General features: G+C 48.6%; 10 protein-coding genes and 1 long non-coding RNA gene across 14 annotated transcripts; 5 read left to right on the top strand and 6 right to left on the bottom strand.

Annotated features, from left to right (window-relative positions):
- Positions 1–460: 460 nt before the first annotated feature.
- LOC9662845 (probable indole-3-acetic acid-amido synthetase GH3.1) lies at positions 461–1,071 on the bottom strand. The gene is made up of 2 exons (XM_024660994.1): positions 815–1,071; positions 461–581 (listed from the first exon to the last, which is right to left on the bottom strand). Exons 1-2 carry the CDS (start codon positions 1,069–1,071, stop codon positions 461–463), a joined length of 378 nt encoding a protein of 125 aa, XP_024516762.1.
- Positions 1,072–1,878: 807 nt separating this feature from the next.
- On the top strand, positions 1,879–2,537 carry LOC112341212 (pentatricopeptide repeat-containing protein At4g02750-like). Its single transcript, XM_024660993.1, has 2 exons — positions 1,879–2,197; positions 2,230–2,537. The coding sequence occupies exons 1-2, from the start codon at positions 1,879–1,881 to the stop codon at positions 2,535–2,537; spliced, it is 627 nt and encodes a 208-aa protein (XP_024516761.1).
- Positions 2,538–2,887: 350 nt separating this feature from the next.
- Positions 2,888–4,269, bottom strand: LOC9662844 (endochitinase A2). The gene is made up of 3 exons (XM_002987070.2): positions 3,828–4,269; positions 3,591–3,741; positions 2,888–3,406 (listed from the first exon to the last, which is right to left on the bottom strand). Exons 1-3 carry the CDS (start codon positions 4,240–4,242, stop codon positions 3,010–3,012), a joined length of 963 nt encoding a protein of 320 aa, XP_002987116.1. The 5' UTR covers positions 4,243–4,269; the 3' UTR covers positions 2,888–3,009.
- A 172-nt stretch (positions 4,270–4,441) lies between these two features.
- LOC9662843 (indole-3-acetic acid-amido synthetase GH3.10) lies at positions 4,442–6,503 on the bottom strand. Its single transcript, XM_024660992.1, has 6 exons — positions 6,247–6,503; positions 6,088–6,192; positions 5,590–6,013; positions 5,192–5,435; positions 4,638–5,140; positions 4,442–4,453 (listed from the first exon to the last, which is right to left on the bottom strand). The coding sequence occupies exons 1-6, from the start codon at positions 6,501–6,503 to the stop codon at positions 4,442–4,444; spliced, it is 1,545 nt and encodes a 514-aa protein (XP_024516760.1).
- Positions 6,504–7,092: 589 nt separating this feature from the next.
- On the bottom strand, positions 7,093–10,628 carry LOC9656737. The gene is made up of 16 exons (XM_002987068.2): positions 10,449–10,628; positions 10,300–10,390; positions 10,052–10,243; positions 9,834–9,985; positions 9,664–9,780; positions 9,515–9,610; positions 9,273–9,466; positions 8,616–9,147; positions 8,493–8,558; positions 8,359–8,433; positions 8,164–8,226; positions 8,037–8,096; positions 7,889–7,978; positions 7,717–7,824; positions 7,537–7,659; positions 7,093–7,478 (listed from the first exon to the last, which is right to left on the bottom strand). Exons 1-16 carry the CDS (start codon positions 10,611–10,613, stop codon positions 7,347–7,349), a joined length of 2,256 nt encoding a protein of 751 aa, XP_002987114.2. The 5' UTR covers positions 10,614–10,628; the 3' UTR covers positions 7,093–7,346.
- Positions 10,619–12,270, bottom strand: LOC9656736 (S-formylglutathione hydrolase). 2 transcript variants are annotated; one of them, XM_024661025.1, is made up of 8 exons: positions 12,188–12,270; positions 11,818–12,038; positions 11,566–11,683; positions 11,449–11,496; positions 11,187–11,383; positions 11,033–11,131; positions 10,910–10,975; positions 10,619–10,850 (listed from the first exon to the last, which is right to left on the bottom strand). In XM_024661025.1, the coding sequence occupies exons 2-8, from the start codon at positions 11,956–11,958 to the stop codon at positions 10,677–10,679; spliced, it is 843 nt and encodes a 280-aa protein (XP_024516793.1). In that variant the 5' UTR covers positions 11,959–12,038; positions 12,188–12,270; the 3' UTR covers positions 10,619–10,676. The 2 variants fall into 2 exon arrangements, with proteins under 2 accessions (XP_024516793.1, XP_024516792.1); XM_024661024.1 differs by having other exon boundaries at positions 11,818–12,062; positions 12,188–12,254.
- Positions 12,262–14,206, top strand: LOC9656735 (tRNA-dihydrouridine(20/20a) synthase). Of its 3 annotated transcripts, none has more exons than XM_024661022.1 (12): positions 12,265–12,431; positions 12,503–12,629; positions 12,678–12,805; positions 12,861–12,930; positions 12,989–13,091; positions 13,140–13,257; positions 13,313–13,394; positions 13,446–13,510; positions 13,565–13,637; positions 13,738–13,821; positions 13,873–13,953; positions 14,010–14,206. In XM_024661022.1, the coding sequence occupies exons 1-12, from the start codon at positions 12,289–12,291 to the stop codon at positions 14,169–14,171; spliced, it is 1,236 nt and encodes a 411-aa protein (XP_024516790.1). In that variant the 5' UTR covers positions 12,265–12,288; the 3' UTR covers positions 14,172–14,206. The 3 variants fall into 3 exon arrangements, 2 of the variants coding, with proteins under 2 accessions (XP_024516790.1, XP_024516791.1); XM_024661023.1 differs by having other exon boundaries at positions 12,294–12,431; positions 12,498–12,629; XR_002990467.1 differs by lacking the exon at positions 14,010–14,206 and having other exon boundaries at positions 12,262–12,431; positions 13,731–13,821.
- Positions 14,207–14,240: 34 nt separating this feature from the next.
- LOC9662842 (dihydroceramide fatty acyl 2-hydroxylase FAH2) lies at positions 14,241–15,954 on the top strand. The gene is made up of 7 exons (XM_002987144.2): positions 14,241–14,506; positions 14,574–14,716; positions 14,788–14,962; positions 15,021–15,217; positions 15,283–15,388; positions 15,462–15,608; positions 15,673–15,954. Exons 1-7 carry the CDS (start codon positions 14,384–14,386, stop codon positions 15,763–15,765), a joined length of 984 nt encoding a protein of 327 aa, XP_002987190.2. The 5' UTR covers positions 14,241–14,383; the 3' UTR covers positions 15,766–15,954.
- A 301-nt stretch (positions 15,955–16,255) lies between these two features.
- LOC112341211 (U-box domain-containing protein 26-like) lies at positions 16,256–17,653 on the top strand. The gene has a single exon (XM_024660991.1). The coding sequence runs from the start codon at positions 16,256–16,258 to the stop codon at positions 17,651–17,653; it is 1,398 nt and encodes a 465-aa protein (XP_024516759.1).
- A 27-nt stretch (positions 17,654–17,680) lies between these two features.
- On the bottom strand, positions 17,681–19,355 carry LOC9656734 (linamarin synthase 1). The gene is made up of 2 exons (XM_024661021.1): positions 18,828–19,355; positions 17,681–18,762 (listed from the first exon to the last, which is right to left on the bottom strand). Exons 1-2 carry the CDS (start codon positions 19,324–19,326, stop codon positions 17,813–17,815), a joined length of 1,449 nt encoding a protein of 482 aa, XP_024516789.1. The 5' UTR covers positions 19,327–19,355; the 3' UTR covers positions 17,681–17,812.
- On the top strand, positions 19,175–19,586 carry LOC112341221. Its single transcript, XR_002990468.1, has 2 exons — positions 19,175–19,283; positions 19,345–19,586. It is a non-coding gene; the product is annotated as an uncharacterized LOC112341221 (long non-coding RNA).
- Positions 19,587–22,645: the final 3,059 nt, after the last annotated feature.

Below are 22,645 nucleotides of genomic sequence, written 5' to 3'. Positions count from 1 at the left end.
TCTCTTGCTGATTTTTATTAAGGGCTCGCAGCTCATGAACCACATCTTGAATGGTCCAAATCTCCACAGCTTCGTCGGCACCATCGTCGGCACCACCATCGACGATAGGATTCCAGCGTTCAGCTTGGTCGGCCATCGCAACCAACTTCTCTGATACCAATGTTATGATCCGGCGCAAAAAGACAAAAATCTAGTTGCCCTAGACTATGCTATGCCACCTCTTGAGGTTCCTCACCACCCAACCACCCCGAGCTACCTCAAAAGCTCCACTACGCTGCCGCTCCACTGTGAGCCCTAGGGTAGGTTAAGTCTTTTACCCTAACATGCCTTAATATACCCTTGAGCCTCCCTTTGACCGACGTTGACCACGTAGTCAAAGCTGGCACCTAACAGACTCCCACCAAGGACCCCAGATAACCTCGTCTGGACTCGTACTCCTGCTCGGCCTCTCGTTGTAAGCCTAGCTTGTGAAACCGAAGTTAGAAACGGGCATGATCGGGATCCCTGATTTGGAGAGTGTCCCGCAAGGGAGAGCATGCATGAAAGCCAAGGCTGTTGGAAAACAACCGACTGGAAAATCCCTGCTCAAACACACAAGAGCAAATCATCAGAGGTTAAGCCGATTATAAAATCTTGTTGGCTTGGCTTGATATACCTCTCTATATAAGCCGCTCCAATCTTGTACAGTGCATGGTTTTTCACATCACAGGACTTTGTGGTAAGCGGAAAAGCCTTGCGCTTCTCAGTGGTTGTTCCGGAGCTACATAAAACATATGTTGTATTGGAGCTAAGCAAACAAATATGGCTATCAAACCTCGAGATGAACGCAAGGACGGGGTCTTTGCACAGGATGGAGGCTGGATCTCCATCTGTCATGCGGTGGATCTTCACAGCAATGTCTTCATAGCCCACAACGGGGACATGAGCTTTGAATGAATCTGCATCGGTCACATTGTAGCTCTGGAGGAACTCGCAAGAAGCATTGTGCTCAACAATGGTCCCCAAGACCTCCTCCTGAACAGCTGCTGCATTCTTACACATGTCCTCAAACTCATTGATCAGCGCCTCCATTCTAGCTGTGTTCTTGAGATATCTATCTATCTATCTATCTATCTATATGTTGTGTTCTTATTGTGGTGCCCACGCTAGCATGAGACTGATGGATATGCAAAAATGCAAATGGGATCAGTGTTGGCGTGTTGATTCTCCTCTCCCAAGAAAATCAAACAGCGTGACAGACTTCAAGTGTAGGCAAGATCCACGTGATACTGTTCAAAAGTCCGCCAAAATATTAGTGAGGTCGGCGACCGCTCCTCTCAAGGCGAAAATGAAATATTTCAGAACAAATCAATTATAATAATTACTTTCTTCACTTTTTTTACAAAATAATATTTAATTATGATACAAGGAAGCGGCAAGAAGGGTGACGGAGTTTTTCTTTGTTCTTGCTTGTGACTGTGATTCGTTTGGCTTTGATCGTCGAAGAACTAATCAAGCTTTGTCTCGAGCTCTCTCTGGAATCTTTTCAGTGGATGGTTCTAGTCCCATTGCATCCGCAATGCTGCGAACAGTCGCCACCATTGCAAGTTGGCTGTTTAGTTTGTTCACAGCCGAGCCAATGCCCTGGAAGAAATGGTGTAAACGTTAAAAACGAAGAAGAAGAAACGCTTGATGTTAAGTATACAACTCCAGAAGCGCCAGCAGTGATCGCCATTGGAGCTGTCACTGCCGGCATCCTCTTCCTCCAAAGCCTCGGCAAGCTGGACCTGGAAGAGAGACCAACAGCAATGTGTAAGACAGCTTATGAATGTATAAAAGACAAAAGGAAATCTTTCCTGCTCATCGAGTGGCAAAGTATGTGGCACCGTCACTGAAAAGATGGAGCTGGAAGGAGTGAGAGGCGACGAGACAACGTTCATGCGGCTGGTGGCGGTGTGCATGGATCAAAACTCCCTGGCCAGAGGGAGGATGATCCACTCCAGGATTATTGAGGAGGGACTGGAAGCGAGCACCTCGGTGTCCAACGCGCTGATAACTTTCTACGGCCAGTCCGGGAGCCTGGAGGCAAGCAGCGTTTTTGGAAGGATGGCAGCGGCGACGCTCATCTCCTGGACTGCTATCATCTCGGCTTTCGCTCAGCCAGCGAGCTCTCGAGCTCTACCAGCGGATGGACTTGGAAGGGATCAAACCGGACGACGTGACTTTCATCACCATCCTCTTCGCTTGCAGCCACTCTGGGATGGTGGAGGAAGGCCGGCGCTACTTTCTGGCTATGGTGGGCGATCACGGGATTGAGAGCTCTGTCCAGCATCTGGATTGCTTTGGTGGATCTCCTGGGCCGAGCTGGGTGGCTGGAGGAGGCGGAGAAGCTGGCGAGATCCATGCCGCTGGGGAAGAACAGGGTGGCGCTCACGGCGGTGTTTGGAGCTTGCCAGATCCACGACGACAGCGAGCGCGCGGAGCGGCTGAGCCGGGAGATTGAATTTCGGGCGTCGGATCCTGCGGGCTGGGCAGATCTAGACCGTTGGTGGGTCTAAAGCTCCAGGTACTAGCTGCGAGGTTTTCCTCTGGATTTAATCCTTGTTCCTCGCTCTCTTTCCAGAGAAAATTTCGCAAATATGCGTCGATGGAGCACAAGATTTTGCCCGTGTGGAGCATTGTGGATTATAGGAGCACTGTGGATAGCTTCCAGGTAGAGTGTTGTCTTTCTCCTTCTATGCATTAACCTTTACCTGTGCACGAGTTTTACTGTCTCATTTCATTTCGTACAGTGATTGGAAAAACCATCGATCGATCACTACCTCTATCGTCTCTCTAATGCGTTGTTTCTTTGTATTTCGCAGGGTTGACGAGCAGCAAAGCAAATCTTCGCGGGCTTTAGAGAAGATTTCGAGAGCTGAAAGGGCGAGATGAATGAGCACATTTCGAGTAAGTTTTTCCAGTTTCCATCTTGAGAGCTAAGTGCTTATTCTTTGCAAGCTTTGCAAGTTCTTATTCCTCTAGATTTGATCACTGGCTTGCTTTCTCCATCAGCAGCTGTGTGAAAGGCCGCTGGTTGTAGCAGTCAAGGTTTGATCCTGGATTGATCCCCAAGACCTGGCAGTAGCTCCGGAAGAAGCCAATGCGATCCTTGACACGGTCATCCTCGCCTTTCCCACACTCAAGTCCGCCGTTGATGATGTTGGTCACCGTCCCGTAGCTCGCGGTTCTCCCGGCGGCCAAGTCCGCGCCAGATGGCCTCCACTTCCCGAGAATGACGTCGTGACACGAAGGCTTGGGGTTCTGCGCAGTCATCCAGAACCAGATCGCCGTCTTGAAGGAAACCACCGGATCTCTCGAAACAATGTCTGGATCGTTGATCCCATCGAAGCCAAGCCGTGATCCGGCCAGCCCATAGTTGAAATTCCTGCCACAAAGAGAAGATTTGTAAGTGGCACTGCCAAGAAATGACAATCTACAGATGAGTAGCTCTATCCAAGCGCAAGAACATTGTCATATCAAGGTCAAACTCTCCAACCAAGAGAAATTCGCTTGAAACTCCACACGAGAACGCAAGAAAAGAAAAGCAAGAACAGAGATTTTGGTACTACCATGTCAGCTGGATGGGTCCTCGACCAAAGTATCTCTTGCCCCCATTGCAGGGCCATTGCTGCGATGCTTGACAGTAAGTGTCCTTGTTCCTCTCCTCGACGAAGCAATAGCCCCAGCGATATGGCCCATCTGGAGCAGTCGCCCATCCCCCTGGAATTCCAAGAAATTCGAGAACTCAAAGCTCTGGAAGCCAACAGAGTGGTGGCATGATCGATCTCTCGATCATTCTTACTTACCCGTGGTCTCCTTGGATGTCTGTGCCAAGAACGCGGCCAGCTCTCGCTTCCTCTCCTCCAGCGATCCCTCGTTTCCAAAGCTCGGGAAGGACCTCGCGGCGGTGATGAAGGCGGTGTAAGTGTAGAAGCCGCCAGCGCAGCCGGAATCCCTGCGGTGCTTGAGCAGGTCCTCGAAGATCGAGGACGTGATGATCGACCCAATGCCATCACCGCTTGGAGGAGCCGGGGGGGTTGATCCGCCACACTGGCTCTGGCAGCCATCGCCGCAGTGATCCGGGGTGACTCCACACCACCCCCATTTGCTGCAGCAATTTCCGGGTGGGCAAGTTCTTCCCCCGGCCTGACGGCCACAATCTTCGGCGGAGGCCGCGACGATGAGTAGCAGCGCAAGCAGTGCTTGGAGTCGGAGATCCATTGCTCGTTCTATGGGGAGGATTAACTCCGATTTATAAAGGTGGCAGGAAGATGGATTGCAAGTCTGGAAATTGTTATAAACTCTGAAGAAGTGGAAGCCAAATCAAACACGTTACCTTGGTGGAACATCATGGTTTCTAGACAACTCAAGATTATCGAATATTCTACATATTGTTTATAGTTTTGTTAAAATGCAATATTCATTTTCTTAGCTGAGAAAAGCAAAAACTTTAAATGTAATTCCGTTTTGACCAAATTCGGGGGATTTTATATTATTATTGCTTTCAACAGAACCTTGAGAATTTAACCATTGTGGAAGATTGATCAATATCTTCAATTGATATATTGTATTAAGTTATAGTAAGATGGATATTTGGAGCTCCTATAAGTGCTCACAATCCCCTCTTCCAAAATCTTCAGCACTTTTGGGCTCTTGATGCACCTTGGAGTTTTGTACTGTCCAGGTGCAGAGCCATTGCTCACTGCATACTCCATAATCCTGCCAAAGCTGCCTCTTTCCAGGATCACAAGCTTGAGGGGTCCGATTGTGCCACTCCTTCTCCCCATGATGTATGTGGAAGAAGTGAAGGAGCGATCCAGAACATCACAACACCTGTTTAGAAGCGCATGATTGGAGTAATCTGGCTTGTTTTTCAGCTCCCAGTAGATGACATAGTAGCCAGGCGGCTCCGTCACGTTTGAGTGACTTGTGAAATCCACGATTTCCAGGTTTGCTTCGTTGCATGTTCTTCTTACCACGTTCTGGAGCTCTTGTTCACTGGCTACGTCCAGGTTTACGCTTAGCAGCGCACTGGTACGATATTCAAAGGCCATTTGTGGGCTCTGGTGAAAGAAAGAAACGACTTTGACCACATCCCCCACTTTGTACCGATACAAACCTGTAAAGCCCATGCCAGTGAATGAGAAATGAAACAAGATCGACTGCTCACCTGAATATGTGGTAATAACTAGCTCGTACTGCTCACCGATTTCTAAGTTACTCGAGTCCACCAGCTTGTTGTCCCTGAGCCGAAGAAACTCCATGTATAATGTCGTAGGGACAAGTGTGAAGACAACGTTCTCGGGTTCAGTAGCGGGATCCATGTTTATTCCGTATACTCCTTCGGAACCCATGTACGCCCTTCCTATAATATGCACACCTCCTGCATACCTCCGTAGAGGAGGAACGTACGGCTTCATACCACCTATAGGTGCAGAACCACACACATCACAAAGGAAAGCAAAAAACTAGACTCTTCCCACCTGTTACCACAGTCCATAAGTATTTAGCTTTGGGCTAAAATTGTGGAACTATCCCTTGATCCCATGACTCCTTGCTGCTGCAGACCTCCTCTATGAAGCCAGCTGAATCTGGATCTTCATGCAGCACCCCTGCAACAGCTGCCCTCAGTTTGACGTCTTTGACTCTCTCATCCAGTTTTCCAGTTCTTATGTCATGACAGAGGCTTCTCCATTCAGCCTCCAGCATGTTGAGCGCCTGGACAAGGGTGTAAGCAAAGAAAGAGGTAATATAATCCACTTCCATGCGTTGAATGAGCCCACAGAGCAAGTGACAGTACGTTGACTCCCACCAAGGACCCCAGATAACCTCGTCTGGACTCGTGCTCCTGCTCGGCCTCTCTTTGTAAGCCTGGCTTGTGAAAGTGAAGTTAGAAACGGGCATGATCGGGATCCCTGATTTGGAGAGTGTCTCGCAAGGGTGAGCATACATGAAAGCCAAGGCTGTTGGAAAGGAACCAACTGGAAAATCCCTGCTCAAACACACAAGAGCAAATCATCAGAGGTTAAGCCGATTATAAAATTTTGTTCGCTTGGCTTGATATACCTCTCTAAATAAGCCGCTCCAATCTTGTGCAGTGCATGTTTTTTCACATCACAGGACTTTGTTGTAAGCGGAAAAGCCTTGCGCTTCTCAGTGGTTGTTCCGGAGCTACAGAAAACATATGTTGTATTGGAGCTAAGCAAACAAATATGGCTATCAAACCTCGAGATGAACGCAAGGACGGGGTCTTTGCACAGAATGGAGGATGGATCTCCATCTGCCATGCGCTGGATCTTCGCAGCAATGTCTTCATAGCCCACAACGGGGACATGAGCTTTGAATGAATCTACGTCGGTCACATTGTAGCTCTGGAGGAACTCGCAAGAAGCATTGTGCTCAACAATGGTCCCCAAGACCTCCTCCTGAACAGCGGCTGCATTTCTACACATGTCCTCAAACTCATTGATCAGCGCCTCCATTCTAGCTGTGTTCTTGAGATATCTATCTATCTATCTATCTATATGTTGTGTTAGAGAGTATTGTGGTGCCCACGCTAGCATGAGACTGATGGATGTGCAAAAATGCAAATGGGATCAGTGGTGAGTGTTGATTCTCTCCCAAGAAAATCAAACAGGGTGAGACTTCAAGTGTAGGCAAGCTGTTTGAAAGTCTGCGAAAATATTAATGAGGTCTGCAACTGCTCCGAAAATGAAATATTTTAGAACAAATCATGGCAAGACTGTTAATGGACACATGGAAGAATGTTATTCAAGGATGAGAGGGTTCTCCAAAATTGGCAGTTGGTAGCCTGGGTCTCCAGAACCTGGCCGCTGGCAACTAGGTTCTAAACAACTTGGCAGTTGTCAAGCCACGTTCTTACAGAGAATCTGACTTGATCTGATGGCTGCCAATAGTTTGCTTGTTAACTTGATCCAACCATTAGCAGCTGTCAGATCAAATCAGGTTATCTGCAAAAACGTGGCTAACAACTAGAACCTCAGCTGCTAGGTTCTGGAAAACCAAGTTATCAACTGCCAATTCTAGAGAACCCTCTCATCCTCCACATTCTTCCATCAACATTCTTCCACATGTCCATTAACGGTCTCACCACAGCCAGTTAAGGCCATTCCACAGGCACAGGCTCGCCTGTTCTGGGCGGGAACATGCTCGCCCTACCCGGGAACTCCTTCATAATTTATATACATTTTGATACCAACGAGAGTAGTACGCACGGGACAAGGGCGCGGCGACGAGGGTGACGGAGTTTTTCTTTGTTCTTGCTTATGACTGTGATCGTTTGGCTTTGATCGTTGAAGAACTAATCAAGCTTTGTCTCGAGCTCTCTCTGGAATCTTTTCAGTGGATGGTTCTAGTCCCATTGCATCCGCAATGCTGCGAACAGTCGCCACCATTGCAAGTTGGCTGTTCAGTTTGTTCACAGCTGAGCCAATGCCCTGGAAGAAATGGTGCAAACGTTAAAAACGAAGAAGAAACGCTTGATGGTAAATTTACCACTCCAGAAGCGCCAGCAGTGATCGCCATTGGAGCTGTCACTGCACTCAATCCAGAGGCACAGAGAACTGGAAGCGTAATAGCTCTGGAGATGGAATACGCAGCTGCTAGTGTGGGAGTTGCCTGTTTTAAATTGAAATTTGTAAGCTGGGAAAGAAGATATCCACAAGACGACTCTACCTTTTCAATGAGACCTGTGATCCCAGGCTTTGAAGGAGTAGAAGCTGTTCCACCCTCTGTTTGGATGATATCGGCACCCTCTTCCTCTAAAGCCTCGGCGAGCTGGACCTGGAAGAGAGACCAACAGCAATGTGTAAGACAGCTTATGAATAAAAAAAAAAGGAAATCTTTCCTGCTCATCGAGTGGCAAAGTATGTGGCACCGTCACTGAAAGAGTGATGTGTGGCAAAAGTTCCCTAGTTCTTCTAGTGAGCTCTAAGACCTGCGTGAATCCAGCAAGTAGTAAGTAGCGAGCGTGGAGAAGAGACTAAAAGTTTCACCTCCTTGGAAGAAAAAACTCTGCCACTGTCGTAAAACGAGTCGAAGTTTCCAATTTCGATCTGGAAAAGAACACGAATCAATGCCAAGAACTCTTTGCTTTGTTTTCTAAGAGATGAGATGACGAACCATGTGTGCTCCGGCATCCACAGCCGCCACAAATGCCTCTGGATCCACGGCAGAGACACATATCTAAAATGTATGTGAGTCATTCTCAAAGAAAAGAGAAGAACACAAAAGAAAGAGAGAAGAATGAAAGGAATGGAATTTAACCCTACCATCTATGAACAAAACGGGAAGAATAAGAAGAGTGGAATTTCTTACCGGCAATGAAGTTAAGCCAAGCGCAAGCTCGACGAGCTGTGGATCACAAGCGATATCTACATGCGTCGCGCCACCCTTGGCAAAACCAAAGAAAATCAAGAGATTTTTGGCGAAGGAATCGCTATGTTGCCCACCTTCTCGGCGGCGACAACCACATCAGCCACATTCTCTCGATCGAAATTGTTGAGCCCAGCAATCACCTGCAAGAAAATCCCACCATCAAACCCTCTCCCATCGCCATCGATCCAGACGAATACCTTGAATGCGCGCTTCGCAAAGACATCCCGGAGCGCAAAATCCCGGCATTCTCCTCCCGCGGACCTGGACGACGCGCGAACGGTGTCGCGCCTGGACGATCGCAATGCCGGTCGCGCCTGGAAATCGCAGAGCGCGCTCGCGCTGCCAAAGAAGACGCCACTCTTGTGAGCCAAGAGACTCGTCGCCATAGCCAAAACCCTGATTGCTTGATTTATTGGAGGGAAATTAACATAGCTTGAAGAGATTCCAAAACGATTCTCTAAATCACACAGCCAAGAACTTCGCGAGCTGCGCGAATTCCAGAGTCGATGGCTGCTTGCATGCAAGGATTCACTCCAGGATGAGTAGCCTCGCCCGCGAAGAAGAGCCTTCCATGGACTGGCTTGGCGAGTTCTTCGCGAGCACCTCGAGCGTTGAGAGAAGGATGCGAGTATCCTCCACGGACGAATTCCTCGCGCGACCAATCCACCAGAGACGCTGCCGCGAAGTAGAATGACGCTGGCTGGAGCTCCGGATCGAAAGGTTTCGCTGCTGCTCGAGTGTAGAATCCGCCAGACACTTGGAAAGTTTCGATCGAGAGCTTTGCGTTCTTGGTTGGTTTTATCTTCGCGAAGATCTCGTCCAGTTGAGAGAGTGCTCTCGAGAAGATCTCGCTGTGTGAGAGCTTGGAAATCTGGCGTGCTGTTTCCCCTGCGATGAATCCGACCAGCAGCACACTGCCGAGAGCTTCTTCGTCGGGGCTGGATTTGCAGGGATACTGTGTCGCCCAGAACTCTGGCACGAAGCAATCGGTGCAGACGACGTCAAACATTTCCTCTGGCCAAAATCTTTGCGAGAAAGCAAGAAGAATCTGGAGAAAAAAAAGGAAGATTTTGTAGACGATCAACTTAGCTGGTACCTTGACAGCGCTTGACATTCCTATGGTGGACGCTGCGTCCACTTTAGTCTTTGGAAGCGGTGGATTGAATCGAATAGACTCGTCCTCCAGGATTTTCTGGAAGAAACAAAAGCTTTAGCAGCTAAATTGCCTCGACAAGCTCAGCTTACCACTGGCACGGTCACGATTGTATAGTGCGCTTGAAATTTAGCACCTCCTCTACATTTCACTTCGAGTTCACCAGTTGGAGAATACGTGATGTCTTCAACCGGATGGCTTGTCAGCACCTGAACAGCGCAACAAACTTAGTTTTGATTCGTGGGAAGAACTCCACACCTGCATTTAATCCTTTGGAGAGATGGTCCACGATCGAAGAAAGAGGCCTGTCCAGGAGCATGTAAGTGTCACCGTAAATCCACTGCCGTGCCTCCTCAATGCACTCGCCAACACCGAGCTGATACAGCGAACAGCCAAAATCGTTCGCATAAATAGCTGCAAGCACAAGCTATCTGGTGAAAAGCAAAAAAAAAAGGCCGAAGAAACGAGGACGCCACTTACACTCCGCGAGCTGAACGACAGTGTCGCTCACTTTATTCCTCCGCAAAAACTCATCCATGCATATGTCTGGCGATGGATGCGTTTCTTCCGCGAGTGCTGCAAATATGCCATGCACAGTCTGAATCTCAGAATGGTCCTCTGCCTCCTCGGATGTTAGGAGCCTGCTCTCACTGCCAACATAATAAAAATCGGGTGACAAGTTGTCAAGGCAAACATAGGCAAAAACAAGGAAAACGAGACAAGGATATGATAGGGGAGCTCTGTCATTGTGCAGCCCATCTCGTTGGCTATCTGAGCGATGGACGAGTTTTGCTTTCCGTGAAGAAACTCGGGCCCAAGCTACACACCAGACAAAATGGTTGGTTTTAGCCGGAGAGCCAAAACGAAAAGAAAGTACCTCAACCAGCCACGGCACGAGCCCATTGAGCTGCTTGATCCTTCCGCCCAGAACACCCGACGCTTCCAAAACCAGCACTCTTACTCCATGCGATTGCACTTCCCGAGCGGCCGCCAGACCTGCCAATCCTGCGCCTACAACTACAACTAGCTTTTCAGTACCCATAGAGAAGCAAAGAACCACTTTTCCCTTGAATATATAAGGTTCCAAACCCACGACACTCAAGCATTAAGACTTCAGTGCTCTGGCATGCATCTTGATGTGGTCCTCCACGAAAGAGGCAATGAAGAAATATGAGTGATCGTACCCGCTTCTCAAATGGAGCTCCACTCGCAAAAGCTCAGATTCCACAATATTTTGTGGCAGGAGCTGCTTTTCTTTGTAAAACTTGTCATCATCGCCCTGTACATCAATCACTCCAGCTAAGGGAACAAGAGCCGCGAAAATAGAATAAGGATTACCTGGTCGATCAAGATTTTTGTAGGATGGCCCTTGTACTTACGTGAAAGTAGAGAGGCATCATACTCCTGTAAGCAGATTGGTTACAAGAGGATTAAAAATGATGGAAAGCGTCCAAGACTTACTTCCCACAACGATTTGTCATCTCCCAGATATCCAGAGAAAGCTTTCTGTCCCCATGGACAATTCACAGGATTCGCAATCGGAGCGAACGCAGACACAGACTGTTAAAAGGGAAAAAGAAAAAGTCAGAGTAAGAGTAAGAACCTTATAGCTCACCTTGTACTTGTCTGGGTTCTTCAGAAAAATAGTTAAAGCCCCGTGACCACCCATTGAATGCCCGAAGATTGACGCATTCTTAGTGTCCAGCTGATCGAAACTGGAGCGGAGGAGTTCTGGAAGCTCCTTGGTGCAGTAGTCATACATTCGCCACTTTTTCCATTTTTCTTGAGTTGCATTGAGATAAAACCCGGCACCTGAGAAAAAAAGAAAAAGCCAAAGAAACCAAGGTAATTGTTTTTGCGAAGCAAAAAGCACTCGCCTACACCAAAGTCCCAGCTATCAGATTCTCCTTCAACTCCTAGGCCACCTGATACATTCCCAAATCATTTACAAACCCAGGAACAATACCATACTGTGTAAAGAAAAAGAAACTTACGAGGGGACGTATCAGGACAGACAATTGCTACTCCTTCAGCAGCAGCAACACGCTGTGCTCCAGATTTCTGAATAAAGTTCTCGTCCGTGCACGTAAGACCCGAGAGCCAGTAAAGAACCTGAGCAAAGGAAACGTCGAAACTTACAACCAAGAGAAAGAAGAAAAGAACAGAACAAACTATAGCTACACTCACTGGAACTTTCCACCAATGAGAAAGAACAAAAGAACAAAACAAACTATAGCTAAACTTACTGGAACTTTGCCATGATCCGCTGCTGGAGGGAAGTAGACACTGAAATTCATATCGCAGCCACAAGAGCTACTCGGATGCTGGAATCGCCGGTTGAATCCCCCAAACATTTTGTTCTTGCCAATTTCTTTGAGCTGAGCCATTGGCAGCTGCTCGATCTGGCCGGGAGGGCACGCTTTCGTCCCCAAGCAACGCAGTGAAATCCTGACGCTCGCTGCTGCCGCTGCACATACGAAAGACATAAACACTACGAGCAGTCCAGTAAGAAATCCTTGCGAAACATCTATAATTCTTTCAAAAATCAATCTCTAACGCGCACATTCTCGAGAAAGAATGTAGGATTCGCAGCAACAAGGACGAAATCGAGCGTACCAAGATTGAAGAGCAGCGCCTTCGATTGAATCGAGCGAGGGAATGCTTGCTACCTAGGGTATGGAAATTAAAAGGGTTTAGGGTTCTTAGCATTTGAAAATATGGCTCTCGTTGGGAGCTATGGCGTCGACGCATTTGGCGCGGCAATGTGGAGGGCAATGGCGCATCATCCACGACGCGATCAGAGATGGCGCCTGTCTTCGTCTCTCAGCTCTGTGGATTCACGTCCTCCGCCTTGGTTCAGGTAATTTCTAGTTGTGTAGCCTCTGGAATCGAGAAGCCTCTGGATCGCTTATAAGAAATGCCGCAGTGTAGTGTTGCGCCAATGATGGAATGGACTGACAATCACTTCCGCGCGCTGGCTAGAATTCTAAGCCGCTGCTCGTGGCTCTACACTGAGATGGTTGTTGCGGAGACAATCGTGCATCACGAGAATGATTTGGTAATGGATTTCTTGCTCTAGAATGAAAGAACTAATGTGTGACCACAGGAGAGGTGGCTTGAGTTTCCTGCCGCACAGCATCCAATTGTCTTACAACTCGGTGGGAGTAATCTCGCGAATCTATCCAAAGCTGCGAAGCTTGTGAGCGCGTTTGGCTACGATGAGATCAACTTTAAGTAAGTTTTTTTACTTGTTTTTCTCTTGTTTCGGTGTTTGAGTTGTTCTTCGCAGTTGCGGTTGTCCAAGCAGCAAAGTAGCGGGCCATGGATGCTTTGGAGCTCGTCTTATGCTTTCTCCAAGAGTATGGCTTTTTTCATTCCTTTTTCTTTCTTTTGCTTCAGTTTTGATCGTTTTCTCAGCTAGTCGGGGAAGCAATGCAAGCCATTGGGGAAGAAAGTTCCGCTCCTGTTACTGTTAAGTGTAGGATAGGCGTCGACGATTCAGACTCATATGACCAACTTTGTAACAAGTCCTTTGAAACTTTTGCCTAGCTTGACCTTGTGTCCGCAGGTAACTTCGTCTCTACAGTTTCATCACTTTCTCCAACTCAACATTTTATCATCCATGCTCGCAAAGCGTTGCTGGAAGGCCTCAGTCCAGCACAGAACCGTGTTGCTCCTCCCTTGAAGTGAGTATGCTTCGTTCAGACGAACACAAACAAAGATTTACGACTTTCATCGCAGATACGAGTATGTTCTTGCGTTGATGAGAGATTTTCCTGATCTTCAGTTCACGTTAAACGGTGGCATTACCACGGTTGAGCAGGTACTACACTGTTTTCTCCATGTTTACGAAAGCTCTAAGGTGTGTTTCTAGGTGAACTATCTCATAAGTGATAAAGGTGTAAACGGAGTGATGCTTGGCCGTGCGGCATATAACACGTAAGTTTGAGAGAAACTTAGATCAATCCTTGATTTAATCTTTGGCTTTCTTAGACCATGGTGCACCTTGGCTAGAGCGGATAGTTGTATTTACGGAATGCCCGAGAGACGAATCACACGTCGTCAGGTAGAATTCATTGCATATTTCTTTTCATCTCCATCAATCGGAGTTATCTTCGCAATTCTTCGTCGTTTGGAGTGATGCAAAACTTCGTCTTAGTGTGCAGGTTTTACGCGAGTATGAAGAGTACGCAGAGTCAGTCATTGGAAAGTACGGGAACAACAAGCCAGGAATCCGGGTTTTAGTGAAGGTAACTATACCACTCCAGAAAACGATTCGATTGACACCAGAATGGTTTCAGCCGGTCGCCAACTTATTCCATGGCGAGAAAGGATCGTCAAGGTGGAGGCAAGCGATTGACGAGCATGTCCGGCACGCAAAGGCAAGCAATGCTCTTTCACTCTTTTTTGCGCTTCGTCCTGAGTTCTAGATTTCCAGAGTTTTTCCGAGCTGCTGGAGAAGACAATGGCGGTTCTTCCAGATTCTGTGCTGGACACTCCAGTCCCTTATGAAGTTTCAGCCGAGGAATCAACACTGTTGATAGGCTCGCTACCGCCATCGCCATCCAGCACAAGCAAAGTTTTGGTTTCTACGGCATAGTCCAAGAAGGATTATATAGAGCAAAAATTTCTCTACCCTTTTAGTTTAGGGCTCAATCTGAGCCGTCCATTTCGTCAGGATTTGTGTCGGAAAGGCTTTTGCCCGATGCGGTGGGAGTGTGTGAGCGACGCTCGATCTTGTTAGCGATAGATCTACATTGCGATCCCTCCCGGCGCTGGATCGATCGATTGGATCGGTCGATCGATCGGTCAATGGGTGTGTGGAGCTTGGCGGACGTCCGCAAGCACAGATCCGCCGGGGATGCGTGGATTATTGTCGATGGCCAGGTCTACGATGTGACACAGTTCCTAGATGATCATCCGGGAGGCCCACAGGTAAGAGTTTGATTTGATTCCCAGTAGCTAGGAACTGTTTGATGGAACCTTATAATGGTTTTTCCAGATAATTTCCCAGAGCCTTGACAGTGACAATGTTGGAAGCTTGATGAGGGGCTCCGACGATCCGGCCGCGCATTCTCACAGCGATGCCGCATTCGATACTTTGGAGAAGTTCCACATTGGAATTCTTGAGAATTCGCAACACAGGTGTGGTTTTCTCGAGTGTTCTTTGGTTTTTCTTCTATAAGTTGGGACTTCAAACTTCTGCGATTGTATAGATCGAAGAACTCCGAGGATTCAGAGACAAAACCAAAGACTCGAGGCTTCACAGTCGATTTGAGCAAACCTCTCGTCGCTCAGGTCGGTCACCTCGGAGACGCTTACGAGAAATGGGTGCACCAGCCTATCGTTTGCAAAGAGAGCCCTCGGTTTTTCGAGAACCAGATCCTCGAGGTACGCGATCTTCCGAAACTTCCAAGCTAGAAATCTCAAGTTCTTCCTTTGGTTCCAGTCTTTGACACGAACAGTCTGGTGGGTGATCCCGCTGGTTTGGCTTCCATTTATATGCTGGCTTCTACTTGTGTCATCTCAAAGAGGCCTAAAGTCGCAAAGCATTGTCTCGTGCTTGATCTCTGGAGTGATTATCTGGTCACTTCTCGAGTATAGCATGCATCGATTTCTTTTTCACGTCAAAACATCAGGCTACTGGTAAGAGTGCTTATGATCTTTTTCCATTTTTCTCGAGGCCAACTTTGAAACTTTGGATCTCGCAGGTCGAACACATTCCATTATCTCCTTCATGGTTGCCACCACAAGCATCCAATGGACGGGTACCGGCTAGTGTTTCCTCCAGCGGCCACTCTCGGGTTTCTCTCGATCGTAAGCAAAGTTCTCCAAAAACTTTTGATGATCTATCACGAACTTATCGATCGATCCACGCTTTGCTCTCCAGTTCTGGCCGATCATCGCGTCGCTAGCTCCTCGCGAAATGGCGCCAACGATCCTGGGAGGAGGGATCCTCGGCTACGTGATCTACGACGTTACACACTACTTTCTCCACCATGGAGTCGCCTTCGATCAATGGAGTAGAAGGCTCAAGGTAAGAAAAATCATTTTTTCCCACCATATCTTTCGATCGCTCATCCAAAGATTGATTTTTCCAGAGGTACCATTTGAATCATCACTTCAAGAACCAGACAGTAGGCTTTGGCATAACTTCGAATTTCTGGGATCGAATTTTTGGCACGCTGCCTTAAAGCTCCGTGTAGGCAATAAAGGCATGGGATATGCCCGTACACCTGGCGTGAATATTCGTTCGAGGCGGGCGGTCAAAGAGTCAGCTAACCGCCAAAATCGTCTATGGTTTGAATCAACGTTCTTCTCCTGTATTCGTTTCTCGGGTCCATTTATTGAGAGCCACGCTTGTTCGTGTGAACAGAATGCCAGATGGACGGTCGCGATCGCTGCGTTTGGGGTTTTAACGGCTCGGATTCCAAAATATGTTTGATTGCCACGTGGTGGGCCGCGGCTGCCGTTGGATCGACTGATCGAATGGTGGAGGGCTTCAGGTTATTGGCGCGCGCCAGAGAATGCTGCCAGGGTTATAGAGAAATGCGAGGGGGAATCCAGCAATCATCCGCGGCGCTTCGATCGGGCTAGCTCTGTCAGGGTTCTTCTCCTTCCGCGCTTCGATCTTCCTTTCGGCGCCGATAGATTTCGATCTTTGTGCTTGATCGAGGCGCATCGATGAAGCTGCGGCGGCATCATCCGCGGCTGAAATATGTGAAGCCAGCGCAGATTTTCTCGTGCGGGATGTTTGGCGCGTGCTCGGATGTGGTCCTCAGCCCTTGCACGCCATCTCCAGCTGTGCCGCAGGATCGCAGCTCCTCATCGGCGTCATCGGTAGCGACCACGACGATCGCCTCCTCTTGCAGCGATGACAAAGAGAATAGGGTCGCGGCGGAGGCGGCAGAGAGGCAAGAATGCAACAGGAGATTCCAGAGAGTGCCGAGCTCGACGCAATGGGAGCTTGCCCTCAAATTACACAATCGCAGCGTCAGGGGCAATGCCGGCAGTCGGTACTTGGCCACGATCGATGTGATCAGTCCTCGCGTAGAATCGCCACGGGTAAGAATCCAGGAACTGGGATGTTTAGAGAAGCATCAACAGCCACGGTCTCTGGAGGATCTTGTCAGGGAGGTCATAAGCTCCAGGTGCTGTTCGTCACAGGCTCTAAGATCGCTGAGCTCACTGGCGGTTTCATCGCGGAATCGCCAGACGATGGTGAAGATGGGACTCCACAGCGAGCTTGTGGCGTTCTTGGTGTCGGACGAGGGCAACGATATAGATAAGTCTGCGGAGGTATTGGATGTAGTGTTTAGTTTGCTCGTCACTCTTTCTAGTAGTAGCGACTTAGTGTTGGAAGCAATAGCTCGGGCTCCAGGCATTAGTTCGGTGCTAGAGCGGCTCCTTCGAACAGGTCCAAGCTCGTCTAAGGTGGCGGCTACGACGCTTGTAGTCATGCTCTCGGCGGTCTCTCAAAGCGAAGAACAGCAGGTTGATACGTTAGACGCTGGGAGTTTTTTGGAAGCAGTGGTGGGACTCTTGAGCGAGCGTGAGGAGCAGCTTGTCAAGTGTGGGGTGAAGGCGTTGCTAGCGCTGTGCTTGAGCAAGGACAACCGGGTGGCAGCAGTCAAGGCAGGGGTGGTGGCAAGTTTGCTGGAGCTGCTCACGGAAGCCAAAGGGGTGACTTCCGAGAGGATGCTAGCAACTTTGGAGCTGCTGTCGACGACTTTGGAGGGAAGAGCGGCAATCCTGCGCCACGCGCTGGCGATTCCTTTGCTACTGAGCATGATTCTCAGGGTGTCGGACCGTGGGACGGAGTACGCAGCGGGGGTGCTGTGCTCCGTTATTTGCACCGAGACCAGCACTCCTTTGGACAGCAATGAGGAGGCACTGGAGATGGCCTTTCAAGCGCGGGCTTCGACGTCCTTGCTGCTGCTGCTCCAGAGCCATTGCACGCAGAGGGCGAGGCGCAAAGCTGTGAAGCTGCTCAAGGTTCTGCACAGTTATGGGGAAAGGAAGGTCGGCAGCGCTGCCGCCGAATGCGACACTGCTGCTGCGGCCAAGGTCGTACAGGGCTGAAAGTCTCAACTAAATGGACAGTTCACTTGACTCGACTTTGCGCCGTCACACAGGGAGGACGGTACAGACACGGGGAGGGAGGGAGCAGTGGGAGAGAGAGCAGCTGAATGCAACAAGCTATTATGCGCTGGTCAGCGAAGAACGTATCGAGAACAGCTTTCAAGAAGCCCATTGACCGATCTGGTCAAGGAACTTCTCCAGATTCAACAAAGACTGCCCTCCGTCGAGAATAGCTTTCCTGGCCAGCTTCTTCAGACGCTGTACGTTTTCTTGGAGGACAGCCCGCTCCTGCCCGTCGTCCGTCACGGCTTTGATGGCCTTGGCAATCTCGGACTTTGGGACGAGCTCGAAGTAACCCCTGGTTGGAAGTTTGGAGGCAACTTTCCAGTCGACTGTTATGAGCTTGGCGTTGGTGTTCTGCTCCGCTCCCCACGGCCAAGCAATCATAGGAACGCCATTGGCAATGCTCTCGATGATGGAGTTCCAGCCGCAGTGTGTGAGGAATCCTCCAAGAGCCGGGTGCTGTAGGATTTGCAGCTGGGTTCCCCAAGGTATCACCATTCCCAGCGCCTTGGTCCTCTCGCAGAAGCTCGCATATGAAGTTTGGAACTCCGGCGTGAAGTTTGTGAAGAGCTCCGGCCGCACTACCCACAGGAACGGCTGCTGCAAGTCCTCAAGAGCTCCAGACAGTTCTTCAAACTGTTCCTTGCTAATAGCGGCGATGCTACCGAAGGATATGTAGAGCACCGACGATTCCTTCTGCTGGTCGAGCCACTCCAGCGATTCCATACTCTGGTCGCGCAGCAAGACATTTTCGGGCCCTGCCGACTCACCGTCACGACCGTCACGCAAGAACAGTGGGCCGATCGGGACGTAGTTCTCGCCAAACTCCTTAACCATCGAGTCGAAAGTGATCTGCTCCAGCTCGTAGAAAGAGTTGACAAGTATCCACGGAGTTTCTCGACGCCAGATGCTTTCACACCTCTCTAGTATGAGCTCCACCCAGCGTTTTTCTGTGATTCTCATGTAAGTCGGGATGGCGGATGCTGGAAGCGGAGTGACTCCCGGAAGATAGTCGATGGTGCAGCTATCGTCGAAAACATCCGAGTCTGCAAACACAGCCAACGTTACGTTCCGGTCCAGAGCTTTTCCCCAAAGGTAAGTGCTTGCTTACCTTTCAATGGCAAGTGACCTCTCTCTGACAGCTCCTTTGCATAGGTCTCGAACACCGACCACGTCGCACCAGACGCCCAGAGGACAACTCGCGGGATTCCAGCTTTGTTGGCGACGTCCTGAGTCCACGGCAGGAAGACATCCGAGATGACGCAGCAAGCCGGAGCTCCCTCGTCCGAGAATCTGTGGAGGAGCTCGGTGAGCGAGGCGGACATGGTGGCGAGCTCGTCGAAGAACCAGCTCAAGTTGAGCGCCGCGTAAGTGTCCATGCCGTGGGGGATGTGGACTGAGAATGGGAGCTGATCCAGGTGGATGTCCAGGCCTGGCGATGGCTTCCAGCGGCGGACCATCTGCTCGTGTATGCTGCTGGGATTGACGAACGAGACGCGGTAGCCATCGGCCGCGATGCGCTTGCAAAGATGGAGCATTGGCGACATATGGCCCTGGGCCGGGAAAGGTACTGCGACGACATGGCCCTTGTTCTTCCCCATTGCTACCATTTTCTTTTACTTTACCAGGGCTTGCTTCATCTCTGGATCTCTCTTCCTCGTTGCGACTCTTTTCTGGGTCTGTTTGCGCTTGCTAAGTTGCGCAATTTTGTTGCTAAGGCAAAGTTGCGTGGATGGTTTGATATCAAGTCAAGAGAAACTTCTCAGGAGCTTCTCTACACAATTTGGTGGACGGCGTTTTCTAGACCAAGAAGAAACGTTGTTTTAGATGTATTAAAACAAGCCCTAATCTCGATCCACCACCTTTCGCCCTTTTTCATGGATCTAAAACATGTAATATTGAACGTTTTGGAAATTGATCAAGTCTTAAGAATCAATGGAAACATGGCCATGTGACTTATTGATCCAGAGTGGCGAGAGTGGCTACAGATTGAAACTAGTTTCTGGCAAACTTTGGTGTTAGTTGCAGCTGCCGTATCCCTTCTGGCAGCCCGCTCCACAGAAATCACTCGACCATCCGCAGAAGCCGAACTGGCTGCAGCACAGGGTCGAGGTGCAGACGCCTCCGCCACCCTGAGCACCGCAACACGGCCCGTTTGCGCACTCTCCCTGAGCTTCCACCATGACACCGGCCATTGCGATAACGAGCACGAACAGGAAGAGAGCAGTGAGAGCTCCAAATCGAACAGATGCCATTCACAAACTTGGAGAGAGAGAGAGAGAGAGAGAGTGCTGCTATTTGGGTAATTAAACTTTCACACTTCACATGGAACAAGCACTGTCAAAATAAGGTAGAAGATAGAAGTTTGGTTTCCAGTTTTGTTTTTCAGTATCTAGCCTTGTTTTCTTGTTCTTGTGTTTCTGATTCTTTTTTCTGTCCGCTGCACCCGCAAGATGCCACTGTAGCAAGTTCAAATGTCAAAAAACTGATGCCAGTCTGGTCATAAAGCTGTGACAGTAGAGACTTTAGAAGGTTGGATGTGTGGTTTTTCAACGGCTATCCATTGCAGCTTTTATTTCTCTCGCACTCAATTCTCTCCTTCCAATGGCGGCGCATGCCATGGTGGCTCAGGATCATGTGCACCAGCACAGGATTCCTAGGCCTTGGAGCTGTGCTCTCCCTTCCAGTCTCAAAAGCAAGCTGTAATTCCTCAAAAATGAACGCAAGTTAAAAGAAGATCATGACCTAGTTGTAAGCTAGATGTTAGATTCTTGAGTCTTGATTCCTTTTTATTGCACGTTATTGCCGGTGTATGAATTTTATAAGAAGCTTGTTCCAGTAAATCCAGCTCTATGCCTGGCAATTTGAATCAGCCCCACGAACAATCGCCAATCTCTTGTTGTCATAGTAATATCATCAAATAAAAGATATTGGCATTGAAACCATTGCAACTACAATCCTACCACTCTAGATATAGCGCCCAGACGGCTGTGCATCTCAAGTGATAGAGCCAACCTTGCTTGGTAAAACCAAAATGTTTATTATGTGAATCACAGCCCAGTCCTTCTGGTTGGACTCAACTTCTTTCTTAGCTGCGCAGCTAAGAGATAAGCTAGTGCGATAGCAATGCTCAAGTGCCACATAACATGTTACGACCATGAACATTATAAATTCGTACAGTCTGCCTTAAAAAACAGCCGATGCAAAGAGAGGATGCTGCTGCTCTAGCACTCAACAGATCACTGCGATTTCTACATTGAAGCCCTGAATAAAAAGTCAATCTGAGGTCTTACACCAGGCCGCTCCTGTACGCTTTCTGTTCACTGCTTAATTTGAATGCCAAGCCAAGGGAGAAATAGCAGGTCCAATTCAGATGAATGCTGTAAAAGAAAAGCTATTTCATGCAGTGGAAGGAATCCACCACACTAACCTGCAGCGCATTGGGCGTCATGACGAAGGAGATTGCATTGGATGAGATGCTTAATGCGTTCAGCTTGGTAACATTACACCATATATATAAAAAGAGAATAAAGGACACCAGTGCTTATTTAGATATTATTCGCAACTTTCATGTTGCAGGTGTCTAGCACATTATATGGAATATTTAGTTGCATCTTCCATAGCGAGGCTGGCAGCCCGCACCACAGTAATCAGATGTCGATCCGCAGTAGCCAAACTGGCTGCAGCACAGGCCCGGGTTGCAGCGGCCTCCTCCACCCTGAGGACCGCAACAGGGACGGGTTGCACAGGCTGCCTGAGCTTCCACCACATTGGCGTGCTCCACCATTGCAACAACGAGCATGCACAAGAAGAAAGCAGCGACAGCACGAAGGGACGCCATTGCAAACAGTAACACTTTAACTATGGATAGAGCTGAGCAGTGTTTGATTGAATGGAGAGGCGGGGTGCATTTATATAGCGGGTGGGTTGCAAGCGAAGTCCTTGGGTTACATCACAACTTTTGAAAATCTAGAGTATAGTTTTGTTCGCATTGCAATTACGTATTTGCTACGTATATGATATGAACGTGAAAATTCAAGTGACCGACTTTCCATGATCTATCAGTTTCTGGAAGAGACTTTGACTCACCCTCGATTGCACCTATACAACAAGAGAATTTATTATGTAATTTGTAATGATTATACATTGCATCCATGAAACAAACCATATCTATATATTCAGCTGAAAGGAATCTAAACAGTAGTGGAGCTCCCATGGGCCGCCGGGAGTTCCACCTGGTGGCAAGTTTAGGCCCTATCGGCGGGTGTGAGTGCAGATTCAAAGACAAAATTGATCTGCAGAAGAATAGCAAGTTGCCAATCATACATTTATCACCATGAAAAGCTAATCAGAAAATTAAGGATGTGAAACTTTCGAAAAAATTCTATTTGCAAGCAATACTTGGATACATCTACTCCACTTCCTTTTGCTATTGTCCAGGACGACGTCCAAGCAGTCATGTAAGCCTTGATCCTTGACTTTATTGACCTTGATTTTGAGATTGCTGGTAGAGAGTACTTGCATATTCCCATCTTGCTGTGATGGGCGCTGTGAGCTCCATCCATGGGCACGGTGAGCATCACCCATGGTTGCTTGACATGGGAGCTCGTGGCAGCCTCAATAGGCGGCGCTCCAGCAGTATGGTTGGGCCGCACAACACCCAGCAATAGTGCCGAGCAGCACTTCGTTTAGGAGTGGTTGTGAGCTCTTGTTTTTGGGCGGCAAGTGCATTCGACAGCTTTGTCTACAGCACTTCAAGCTTCATCTTGGAGTATGTGAGATTTCCATAAGCTACTGCGGGTGTTGTGATCTCCTTGAAGTAAGGTAGGTTAAAATATGCCCTAATACATAATCCTTGATATGTATAGACTAGATCATCATATAACTATTTAAGTTCACATAAACTAAAATGTTAGCTTACACTACTTT

Source organism: Selaginella moellendorffii, unplaced genomic scaffold, assembly GCF_000143415.4.
Source record: "Selaginella moellendorffii unplaced genomic scaffold, v1.0 SELMOscaffold_79, whole genome shotgun sequence".
In the NCBI taxonomy this organism is placed as follows: domain Eukaryota; kingdom Viridiplantae; phylum Streptophyta; class Lycopodiopsida; order Selaginellales; family Selaginellaceae; genus Selaginella; species Selaginella moellendorffii.
Note: the sequence above shows the minus strand (reverse complement) of the source record. Positions and strands in the feature narration are given on the sequence as shown.

What these genes read in the sequence shown, in the direction of transcription:
- LOC9662845 (XM_024660994.1), bottom strand. Translation starts at nt 1,071, where the DNA reads ATGGAGGCGCTGATCAATGAGTTTGAGGACATGTGTAAGAATGCAGCA. An exon ending in GTCCTTGCGTTCATCTCGAG is followed by an intron (nt 582 to 814) that starts GTTTGATAGCCA and finishes GTGTTTGAGCAG; the next exon opens with GGATTTTCCAGTCGGTTGTT.
- LOC112341212 (XM_024660993.1), top strand. Translation starts at nt 1,879, where the DNA reads ATGGAGCTGGAAGGAGTGAGAGGCGACGAGACAACGTTCATGCGGCTG. An exon ending in AAGGGATCAAACCGGACGAC is followed by an intron (nt 2,198 to 2,229) that starts GTGACTTTCATC and finishes CTTCGCTTGCAG; the next exon opens with CCACTCTGGGATGGTGGAGG.
- LOC9662844 (XM_002987070.2), bottom strand. Translation starts at nt 4,242, where the DNA reads ATGGATCTCCGACTCCAAGCACTGCTTGCGCTGCTACTCATCGTCGCG. An exon ending in GACATCCAAGGAGACCACGG is followed by an intron (nt 3,742 to 3,827) that starts GTAAGTAAGAAT and finishes TTGGAATTCCAG; the next exon opens with GGGGATGGGCGACTGCTCCA. An exon ending in GGACCCATCCAGCTGACATG is followed by an intron (nt 3,407 to 3,590) that starts GTAGTACCAAAA and finishes TCTTTGTGGCAG; the next exon opens with GAATTTCAACTATGGGCTGG.
- LOC9662843 (XM_024660992.1), bottom strand. Translation starts at nt 6,503, where the DNA reads ATGGAGGCGCTGATCAATGAGTTTGAGGACATGTGTAGAAATGCAGCC. An exon ending in CAGCTGGCTTCATAGAGGAG is followed by an intron (nt 5,436 to 5,589) that starts GTCTGCAGCAGC and finishes GGTGGTATGAAG; the next exon opens with CCGTACGTTCCTCCTCTACG. An exon ending in AGTTATTACCACATATTCAG is followed by an intron (nt 5,141 to 5,191) that starts GTGAGCAGTCGA and finishes TGGGCTTTACAG; the next exon opens with GTTTGTATCGGTACAAAGTG.
- LOC9656737 (XM_002987068.2), bottom strand. Translation starts at nt 10,613, where the DNA reads ATGGGTACTGAAAAGCTAGTTGTAGTTGTAGGCGCAGGATTGGCAGGT. An exon ending in CAATCGTGACCGTGCCAGTG is followed by an intron (nt 9,611 to 9,663) that starts GTAAGCTGAGCT and finishes TGTTTCTTCCAG; the next exon opens with AAAATCCTGGAGGACGAGTC. An exon ending in GAATGTCAAGCGCTGTCAAG is followed by an intron (nt 9,467 to 9,514) that starts GTACCAGCTAAG and finishes TTTTTTCTCCAG; the next exon opens with ATTCTTCTTGCTTTCTCGCA.
- LOC9656736 (XM_024661024.1), bottom strand. Translation starts at nt 12,057, where the DNA reads ATGTCTTTCGTATGTGCAGCGGCAGCAGCGAGCGTCAGGATTTCACTG. An exon ending in TAGCTGGGACTTTGGTGTAG is followed by an intron (nt 11,384 to 11,448) that starts GCGAGTGCTTTT and finishes TTTTTTTCTCAG; the next exon opens with GTGCCGGGTTTTATCTCAAT. An exon ending in ATGACAAATCGTTGTGGGAA is followed by an intron (nt 10,976 to 11,032) that starts GTAAGTCTTGGA and finishes ATCTGCTTACAG; the next exon opens with GAGTATGATGCCTCTCTACT.
- LOC9656735 (XM_024661022.1), top strand. Translation starts at nt 12,289, where the DNA reads ATGGCTCTCGTTGGGAGCTATGGCGTCGACGCATTTGGCGCGGCAATG. An exon ending in GAATCCGGGTTTTAGTGAAG is followed by an intron (nt 13,822 to 13,872) that starts GTAACTATACCA and finishes GAATGGTTTCAG; the next exon opens with CCGGTCGCCAACTTATTCCA. An exon ending in AGCATGTCCGGCACGCAAAG is followed by an intron (nt 13,954 to 14,009) that starts GCAAGCAATGCT and finishes CTAGATTTCCAG; the next exon opens with AGTTTTTCCGAGCTGCTGGA.
- LOC9662842 (XM_002987144.2), top strand. Translation starts at nt 14,384, where the DNA reads ATGGGTGTGTGGAGCTTGGCGGACGTCCGCAAGCACAGATCCGCCGGG. An exon ending in CTTGAGAATTCGCAACACAG is followed by an intron (nt 14,717 to 14,787) that starts GTGTGGTTTTCT and finishes GCGATTGTATAG; the next exon opens with ATCGAAGAACTCCGAGGATT. An exon ending in GTCAAAACATCAGGCTACTG is followed by an intron (nt 15,218 to 15,282) that starts GTAAGAGTGCTT and finishes TGGATCTCGCAG; the next exon opens with GTCGAACACATTCCATTATC.
- LOC112341211 (XM_024660991.1), top strand. Translation starts at nt 16,256, where the DNA reads ATGAAGCTGCGGCGGCATCATCCGCGGCTGAAATATGTGAAGCCAGCG.
- LOC9656734 (XM_024661021.1), bottom strand. Translation starts at nt 19,326, where the DNA reads ATGGTAGCAATGGGGAAGAACAAGGGCCATGTCGTCGCAGTACCTTTC. An exon ending in AGGTCACTTGCCATTGAAAG is followed by an intron (nt 18,763 to 18,827) that starts GTAAGCAAGCAC and finishes CTGTGTTTGCAG; the next exon opens with ACTCGGATGTTTTCGACGAT.